The 10,269-nt window shown below is 36.2% G+C and overlaps 1 protein-coding gene across 2 annotated transcripts; it reads right to left on the bottom strand.

The window, feature by feature from the left end:
• Positions 1–216: 216 nt before the first annotated feature.
• On the bottom strand, positions 217–2,233 carry LOC114611237 (olfactory receptor 143-like). Of its 2 annotated transcripts, XM_028755884.1 has the most exons (2): positions 2,219–2,233; positions 217–1,152 (listed from the first exon to the last, which is right to left on the bottom strand). In XM_028755884.1, the coding sequence occupies exons 1-2, from the start codon at positions 2,231–2,233 to the stop codon at positions 217–219; spliced, it is 951 nt and encodes a 316-aa protein (XP_028611717.1). The 2 variants fall into 2 exon arrangements, with proteins under 2 accessions (XP_028611717.1, XP_028611716.1); XM_028755883.1 differs by lacking the exon at positions 2,219–2,233 and having other exon boundaries at positions 217–1,179.
• Positions 2,234–10,269: the final 8,036 nt, after the last annotated feature.

The following is a 10,269-nucleotide window of genomic DNA, read 5'->3' as shown; positions in this document are numbered from 1 at the left end:
ACAAAAGCTATACAGAGCGAGGGAAAAAAATGTAACTGTATTTCATGGAGAAAGAGAAAAAGGTATTAGAGTGGACATATTACTTTCCTACTCTGGACATATTCGAGAATGAAAATGAAAAGAAGGAAAGTGCACCATAGAAGAAGTCTATGAAGTCATAGAAGAGAAGAGGCCAAAATAGAGACATGGATTATGGCTCTGACACAAACGCTTCACTTAGATTGTGACTCTCTTTAGTGTTCTCTTCACAGCAAGTTTGACATCCTTGTTCCGGAGGCTGTAGATGAGCGGGTTCAACAAAGGCAGCACAAAGGTGTAAACTACTGAAAAGAATTTCCTCTGAACTACAGATTCTTCAGACGACGGCTTGATATGGGCGAGCAGACCAAATCCGTAGAACAGGGCAACAGTTATTATATGAGAACTACATGTGCTCACAGCTTTGGACCAACCCTTAGATGACGACAAATGGATGACATTGACAAGAATCAAAGCATATGACGAGACAATAATGAGGCTAGATATAAAGACAACCACAGCCACAGAAACAGAACTCACGAGCTCATTGGCGTGACTGCTACCACAGGAGAGCTCAAGGAGGGGGAATGTATCACACATGTAGTGATTGATGACTTTGGAACCACAAAACCTGAGGTGAATTATGCATCCTGTGTGGACAATAGCAGAAGAGACACCCATCAAGTGTGCAGCAAGCATTAGCAGGGAACAAGCCCTGGGAGACATAACTACTGTGTACAGCAGAGGCCTACAGATGGCCACATATCTATCATAGGCCATGGCTGTTAGTACATAGCACTCAGAGTTAACAAAAAGACAGAAAAAAAACAGCTGGATCATGCATCCAGTGAAGGAGATGGTGTTGTGCTCTGAGACAAATCCCATCAGCATTTTGGGAGTGAAAACAAATGAATAACAGAAGTCAATGAAGGATAAGTTGAAGATAAAAAAGTACATGGGTGTGTGCAGATGCAAATTCAGACCGATGAGCATCATTAAACTCAGGTTTCCCATCACAGTGGCTGTATAGTTCACCAAGAACAGGGCAAATAAGGGCCACCGGAGGTCAGATTGGTATGTCAGTCCCATGAGAATGAACTCAGGCACTGAAGAGTCATTTTCCATAGTCATTTGCTTCATGTGTGGCATCTGTAAAAACATCAATCAGAACCAGGTGACCTTAGCCAGGAAACCTGCATCTTAACCCCAGAGAAAGAACTGGACTTCAATGTTTCCAGTCTCCTGGTAGTCTAAAGAAACACAGCAAGGCATTCAAAGAGCACAATTACCACTCTTTCTCGAGCCCCCACCCACCATGAGCAACTCTGTCCTGAGATAATACAGAGAGGAATGTTGCTGAACATTTCCCCATTATTTAAACTCCACTAATGAATGGGACTAAAAGAAGTCATCCACGGACTTGCTCCAGATCCCACGATTTATACTGGCTTTGTATTTGAAGAGAAAAGTATCAAGCCATAGGTGATTCAGGGCTTACCTTTTACCTGTTTTACTACTGTTGAAGCCATTCCTCTCAGTGTCCTAAAGATTCTGGTGTCCGATGATAAATGTATTAACATCCGTCAGAACAGACCCATCACTGGCCTTCAGAAACCCATAGACTTGGGAAAAATGACATTATTTCTATTTGAGAATTTATCTAGATTTTTCTCCTTACCTAAATGATGGAATAAAAAATGAACATGCATGATACTGCAAACATCTCCTCATTCAGATTATAGTCTGTCTGATGAACCAGCCTAGAAAGAGTTTCTTATTTTCATGATTTCCTGATAGTTGCATGCACTCCTTGATGGTAGAAAATTCTGAGCCTATTTACCAGAGATGCTATAAACGTAACATTGAATCTTTGGGGATTTGAAGTTCTACTCAATCTATAATTTTCCTCCAGGAGTACCTAGTTTCCAGGGCAGAGTTGCATGCTCTCCTTTGGGAATTTTTCCTTTATGTAAAAACAAATCTAATAGAGGAAAAGCCAAGGATACAATCACTTGCCATTTCTGAGACTTTCCTACAATCTTTTGGGATTTTATTAATAAATATGCAATTCTTTAACTTTCACCAGACATTTTGTAAAGAATATATTAAAGAATAAAGAAGGAACCTTAAATGAGTTTAATCCCATGCTGTGAGATTTCTTACTATGAACCTGTCAAAAAGTAACATAAAGTACCTGAACTTGATTTATACTCATAGTTTTATATTCTTACATGTAGATGTGGTATAAACTTCATAAAAGTTAGAGTGGCATGCACATCAGTGGTCCTCTATGTTTCAACACAATGGATATAATTTTATGCTAATTAAAAGACATTCTTTTCAAGAAAGGCTATTGGAAAAACTTATGTACATGTAGAAGATGGAATGTAGATTTCCATCTTTTACTCTGTACAAAAGTCAACTTAAATCTTACCAAAGTCCTTTAAATAAGAAATAATTGCTTGAAAGTTCTAGAGGAACATAGCAGAAAGATGCTTTAGTATCAAGCAATCTCGTTTTGAATAAGAATGCAATAGCAGAAAAAACTGAATTAATAAATGGAAACAAAGAAAACTCAAATGTTTCTTCACAAGAAAAATATTTATTGAAGAGACAGCAATCAAGTCCTCCAAAAATTATAATAGCTAATAAATATATGGAATAATATTCACTATCCTTTGTCATCAGGAAAATTACAAATCAAAACTACAAGATATAGTACATGGAATCTCAAGCCTGTAATCCCTGCATGTGGGAGGGAGACTTGGATTTTAAGAAATTTCAGGACACACTTGATTACAGAGTAAGTCCCTGTGGGGGCAGCAGGAAGATAAAAGAAAAACAATACCAATCACAACCCACCATCACAACTGAAAACACACACACACACACACACACACACTTTGGGATTATATCCTCCTCCATTTTGTATATCTGTCAGGAAGAAAAAATAATAATAACTGACTAGGATGTTAAGAAAAAGCAACCCTTACAAAATTGGTGGAAATGTAAAGTAGTTCAGACACTATGGAAATGATTGTGGAGTTTTCTCCAGAAGAGCTTAAATGAGATCCATCATGTGATGCTGTATTGTCATTCCTGTCATCTAATAGGAATACCTATACACCGACCTTTACCAGTAAATTCTTCATTGTATCTAAGTTACAGAACCATTATAGAAGCATAGAATTGAATTACTGGATAAAGAAAATATACTGTGGATTCATGATAGAGTGTATTCAGAAATAAGTTCTCTAAATTGAAGGAAAAAGCATGAAAGTTCAGATCAAGTCAAGAGAGATCTTGGATTCCGAAAGATACCATGTTTTCTGCCCTGTGCAGATACAAGATTGAAGAGAGGGTGGTGTGGGCACAAAGACAATAAAAGTATGTTATTTACACAATTAAAATTCCATACTGCAAACCATTAGTTTACACAGTCAATATATTGTAAATATAATTTTTTAATATACATATATTTAGTAAATTATTTTATCAGATGTATTTCTTTACCCTAACTAGTTGCCAATAACAATACAGAAAAAAAAACACTATTTATTTTCAAAGCTTCACCTCATATTTGGGTAGTCAACTGATTTACATTAAATTTCCTAAGCTAATCAGGCTACCTTCTGGCCAAGGAATTAGGAATTCTATTGAACAGCAGAATTCTATGAACTTTCTTCCTTCCTCTTCTGGCAGATCTTCCCTCTGGACTCCTTCCTCATTGTTCTGACTGAAATCCCCCTCCCTCCTCTTCTGTATGGGATTTTTTAAAAATCCCAGTGCAGGGTCTCTAGCTACCTTAGATCACTTATATACCCAGATGAAAGACACACACAGAGCCTGACAATCTTTATTTTTTAATATACCTTAAGCAGCACGATTGTTGGGCAACTGCCTACCCTCCATGCTGTTAGAATCTGCTTGCTTATTGTTAACTAAAGTTGTTATTTGCTATGTTTCATCTGGGCTGCTCTTAGCCTCAACTGTCTAGCCCAATTGGCCATGTTTTCTTTATTCCTATTCCATGGTGGTCCTCTCCTCTCCTCTCCTCTCCTCTCCTCTCCTCTCCTCTCCTCTCCTCTCCTCTCCTCCTCTCCCTCCCCTCCCCTCCCCTCCCTTCCCCTCCCCTCCCCTCTCCTCTGTTCTCCTCCCTTCCCCTCCCTTCATCTCCCTTCCCTTCCCCTCCCCTCTTTTCCTCTTCTCTTCTCTCCTCCTTTCTCCTCTACTCTCCTGCACATTCTTCTTCTATCTCAAGGAGGCTTCTTCTTCCTTACCCCCTTGAAGTCTCAAGCCCAGGAAACCTAAACCCAGCTATTGGTTCCTGGCATCTTTATTTACCGATTAGAATTAACTTAGGGGCAGGGTCCCAAAGGCTATGTGCAGATTGCAGATCTTGATGGCCAGCACTTAGCATTACAATAAACGTTAAAAGACAAAAGCTCTATCTATACCATATTAAAAATACAAAGGCTGTGTTTGTGTTTCATCTGGGAACATAAATGTTCCAAGGTGATAAATAACCCCAGGTTGGGATCATTTTTAATATTTTTTATAACAATTTTATTTCCAGCCAAGATGAGCAAGCATGAATCTTCATTTGTGTTCTTGACAACTCAATATTATAATGAGTGATTTCAATTTATAAACAGGGCACATTTTATCTCACATTATCTGAAATTTAATTATTGACTTACTTAAACAATTGTGCAATAAAGTCAGAATATTTAATTCATAACAAGGAAAAATTTATGAAGCGGAAATACATCCATATTTTTAATACAAAGACAAAAGCACAAAAACAACTATGCTGAGTACAGAAGTCATAACACTTAAATAAAAACAGAAGTTACATATAGGACATACTTATAGATGAGCTACTGGTTTGAGAGGGTCCAGAGCCCTCTCAGATACCATATACCATATTACCGTTTGTCTTGATTGCCTATGAGAAATAGAGTAGACTCCCATTGTTAAGTATATGGTACACTTTGGAAACATGGCACAGAAATCAAGTTGGAGACTCCCTCTTGTTGATTATCATTCATAATGCCAAAAAATGAAACACGGGTTTTTGGAAGGAAAGATTTATCAAGCATCACTTGTCTATAGATTAAATGTGCTACAATACTAGCCTTCCAGTAAAGAGATAATTATTCCACAACCACCTAAGGGATGATTTTCTTCAGATTACATAATATATCAATGTAAACCAGATAGGTAAATACTAATGGATATGTACACCTATTTTTGAACTATAATCCTGTATCATGCTTTATGTTCTGACATTTGATTGAAACTAATATTTTTAATTTCTTTATTTACTATTCCAGATACTGTGAAGCCCAGATAGCCTGCAGATTCAAGATCCTTGTAATCCTTTCTGCTCTGTGCTGTGATTACAAACCTACTTTACTATTTAAGGATTATTAGCAATGTTTTTGTTCACATTTTCTTTCAATTGTTGCTTTTTTGATTTTGTTTGTTTATTTGTTCATTCTTGTCCATATTGCTTTTCTTCTAAGATAAGGTATCTCTACATCATCCACTATGGCCTGGAATTCACTATGTATGCTAGACTGGCCTTCAAATAGTGATCCTCCTGTCTCAATTTCTTTAATTCTTATATTCATGTGCCAACATAGTTCTTTGTCTCTGTTTCTCTGTGGTGTGTGTGTGTGTGTGTGTGTGTGTGTGTGTGTGTGTGTGTGTGTACCATTATAGCTGGTGACATGAACCTGGGAGAGCATATCCTAACATGAGTTGGATAAAATTACCTTGCAATAGCCAACTTTATTCAAAGCACTAGGCAATTTATACTCTGACAGTTAAGAAGAATCAAGCTAATAAGATTTACAGTCACAAGGACAATCCATTGCAAAAACATACTTTTTTGAGATAGGCTTATGAATATAACAGCTGGGGTAAACTCATACTTACCTACACCTGGGAGGAAATTGTAAGAAGATTCCAAAAACAATTTCATGATTTTGAAGAAACTGAGATCAAAAGACAATTGTCTTCTTTCTTGGAGTTTTCTTAAACCATTTAGAATTCCCTTTGCACAACTTCATTTGTAGACTGTGTTTGGTCACGTGTGTGTGTGTGTGTGTCTATATGTATGTGTGTCTATTGTTATGATTGTTTATCTATAGATGAGTGGACATAAGCATAGAAAGTGACAAAATATTAGAAAGAGATAAAATTAAACAAGAGTCATTGTGACAAAATATATTTATATAAAGCAGAATTTAAAGCCATCATTTAAAAGACATGGACATTGAAGAATGTAAATGATACTCATTAATTCATTACCTTTCCGAGCGTTGTGAATTGTATTTACCAAATTATCCCATTTTAGGTAACCTTAGAAGAAAGCAAAATGCAGTCTAAATAGTGTCTATTGAATGAAATCATTATGTATTCATAAGTGTGTACTATTTTTATCTGGTCTGGTTATCACTGGGATGCTATCACAAGCAAGAGTGTAGTGGGCTTGATTATTGCTGGTATAACATCTTTAATTGCATTAATTGTTAACACCGCTGCTTCTGCATTTGCTTTGACACAAGAAGTTAAGACAGCTACTTTTGTTAATCATTTAGAAAAAAAAGTTACTAATATGTTGTCTATACAAGAGGATTTAGATAGGCATTTGGAACATCAAGTTGAAGCTCTTTACCCTATTCAACTTATTGGAAGGAGGTTCAGAGTTTAAGAGTAAGAAGCCATCTCGAGTGTCGTGCCAAATACCAATGGAGTTGTGTTACTTGTAAAATTTACAATGATAGTCATTATGATCAGGAAAACATTTAAAGACACTTGCAGGGTATTTGGCATATTTCTAACACCTCTCTGGATGTTTTGACTTTGGATAGTGAGCTTATGAATTTATGAATGCTGCTCTGCTGAGCTTTAATGCTGAAGATAATGCTGACAAAATAATCAGTGCTTTGAGGTCAGTATTTCCATTTGGTCAAGCATCAAGAATGTAATATATAGCTTGATCATGCTAAACCTGCACACAGCATACACCAAATGATTTGAGGCCCCTGACATATATACACCAGAGGACTCAGTGAGAGAAGATGCACCTAACTTTTGAAAGATTTGAGGCACCAGGGTGTATGGAGGTCTGTTGGGGTGGGTTTAAGAGCTGGGGACATCCTCTTGGACACTGGGGTGCTAGAAGGAGGTAAAGACTAGACTGTTAAAAAGGATTAAAGAATAAAATAAATAAATTTTTTAAATGACATTAATAATTCTAACTAGAGTAAGAGAACATCTCATAGGGTTTTGAGTTTGAATTTTCCTGAAGATGTATGATGTACATTTCTGTACCTGATAGCTTCTTATATGAGTGCCTTTGAAAAATACCTATTTAAATTGATGATTATTTTGTAAGGTTGTTTAAACTTAAATAATCTAGATATTAACTCCTTGTCTAAAGAGTAATTTGCACGCATTTTCTCCCATTGTATAATCAGAGTAAAGGTTTTCTCTTTATTGTGTTTGTTATATAAGAAACAAACAAGCAAACAATATACTTTTGCCAATTCTGGTATTCTCATGTGGGTTGTGTTTCCTTCTGAAATTTTCAAAGTTTCACATCTTACATTTAGGGTTTGGTACATTTTAGGTTGACTAATATTAGCAAGACACAGAAAACAATTCCCTTTTTTCTGTCTGTGGAATACCCATTTTCCTAGTACTGCTTACTGTAGAGACAGTTTTTGGCCAATGCTTGTTCTTAGGATTTTTTGTTCACAATCACTTAATGGAGATCTGTGGGTTTACTTCTAAGGATTCAGTACTGTTTCAATGTTCTCTTTGGTTTTTGCCAAGAAACTTTGCTATATATTAAAAAAAATTCAAATGCTTAACTCTAATCCTTATCAGTTAAATTAGGTTGATTTAAAGTTTTTGACAGACATTTTCTCTAAGCCTGTATTACCAAATAAAATCTCTTGGAATTCAAGTAGCTACAAACAAAATTACAGTTTAAAATTTTACTGTATCTTAAACAGTAAATAACATTTTGGAGATAGAGTCTTAAAAGTGAAGTATTCCTTCTTTTAAAAGGCTCGTAATTATCTGGAAGCTTGCAAAACTCACCATATTGACAAGAGAGTACCCCAGAAACACATTAGCACTAAACAGTTTCTGGAAGAAAGCAGAATGCAGGAAGCTGACTGCAATTTAGACAGAGCACCTCAGTGAGGCACCTTTAATGATCTGCCCATGCTTGTGTGGCTTCTTCAGTTAGTCATCTGCCTATGAATCCCTTATTCCTACCAGTAACTTCTTGTCTAGACCTATGTAAATAACCCCAAAATGCCCATTGTTCCACAGAGCCAGACTTTTGCCACATTATTTCTTTGGTTCTATGCTAAATAGACTTTCTTATTGTCTTCCTAGGAGAAGTCACAGCCTTCACTGTGAAGCATCTGCATTATCTCATTCATGGTTGTGAAGAACATTAATGAGGTATCCCCTGCCCAGCAGACACAATGAAAAGAAGTGTGATAGAATATAAGTTTCTATTTATGCTGTAAGACAATCAATAATAATTATAAACACAGCAGTACATACTCTGACTGTTACAAAGTCTATAGTGAGGTTGCCTGAATGTTGTCAGGGCCTTCCTGCAGCAGCATTTCATGTCAGAACAAGACAGAGAGGCTGGAGCAAGAGTCAGTATGCAAGGAGGAGAGTGATCAGTAGAGAGACAAATATATTATTTTATGAAGAATTCAATTCCGTAGAAATGATCCAGGTCTTCAAAAGCCACATTAGTGCAATTACTACAACTGCTCTCTGTATTGATCATCTCTTAAAAGCACTATAAAGTACTTTATACTGACAATTACATTTGATAGTGGTTTTGGGGAGATCTAAACAATGGTAAAGCAGATATTATTTGCTATTCCCTTCAAAGAGCATTTCAAAATTAAAACATTTTAAAGCTGTTATCATACAGCAGCACCCAAAAACAAAACCTTAGGGATACCTCAAAAAAAAATCTGCACCAGAGTTTTTGTTGTCTGTTCAAAATTATTTCATTACATCACCTTTACAGTTTATTTGCTTATATGTTTATTTTTATTTGTGTGTGTACAAGTGTAAGAGTGTGTGTGTGTGTGTGTGTGTGTGTGTGTGTGTGTATTGCCTATACATACTAGAGTTCAATAACCAGTTTATTTCCTTAAACATTTTACATCGGTCATTTCAGATATCATCTATCTTTGACCTAGAACTTGGTGATTAAACTAAAATTGCAGACCAGTGAGCTTACAGACCCACCTATCTGTAACTGTCCATTGTGGTTGTTAGAAAAGCCTTCCTTACATCACACTTTGGTTTTTGGGTGAAGAGGGGTGAGAGTCAAGAGGGTTAATCAGGTTCTCAGTCTTACATGTAACCCCTTTATTACTTTGTTATCTTCCCAACCTTGTCTTTAATTTAAAGTCATTGATTATTAAGAGAACTATACCATGATTTTTCCAGTGAATGAAGAATATGATTTTTGAAATTTTGAATATGCATCTTTATGAAGGACATTGTTCGTGTCTTAAAATTCACTGGGAAAGTTCTATTGACCACCCTTGTGGCTTTCTGTATGTAGAATTGATTTGAAGATTCATGGTTTAAAAGTCCATTGTTATTAGAAAATTGTGAGTCCTTCCGCCATGCAGTGGTGATTCATTAAATAGGCTCTTTCCTGTGTCATTAAAAGTTTCATTTGAAGAGAATAATATTCTTGGCTCATACTGATTACAACTAGATAAGTCATTGATTTTCATAGAACATATGTGCTATGGGTTCTACTTCCAATGACCTTGTGGAGGCATCAGACAATGTTTAATAACACATAGATAGAAAGTCTCTGTTTCTAGTGTTACCAAGTTATAGTGGTGCTTCTGAGCTGAGGACGTTAGTTTGGAAAACCCGTTCTTTATATCTTTCAAAGGCACACTACATAGTGGGAATAGATTAGTGTGGTCACTATGCTCCCAGTTCTATCACCTCTCATGGATAGGGCTAAGTGGTTCATTATAAAATAAGTTTCACGGAATATTTCTCCTGTCGTTGTAAATTTTGCATCGCATTCAAGATATCATCATTTGGTTTCATTGTAAAAACTGTGTGATAACCCACTGGGTTGCGCATATTACAAAGCTGGACAATAAAAATGGATGCTGAAGTTCTGGAACAATGGGACACATTGCTTATGGATATCTAAAATTA

The sequence above is a fragment of the Grammomys surdaster genome, unplaced genomic scaffold, assembly GCF_004785775.1.
Source record: "Grammomys surdaster isolate TR1022 unplaced genomic scaffold, NIH_TR_1.0 126086, whole genome shotgun sequence".
Classification (NCBI taxonomy): domain Eukaryota; kingdom Metazoa; phylum Chordata; class Mammalia; order Rodentia; family Muridae; genus Grammomys; species Grammomys surdaster.
This window is presented reverse-complemented; position numbering and strand designations above follow the sequence as displayed.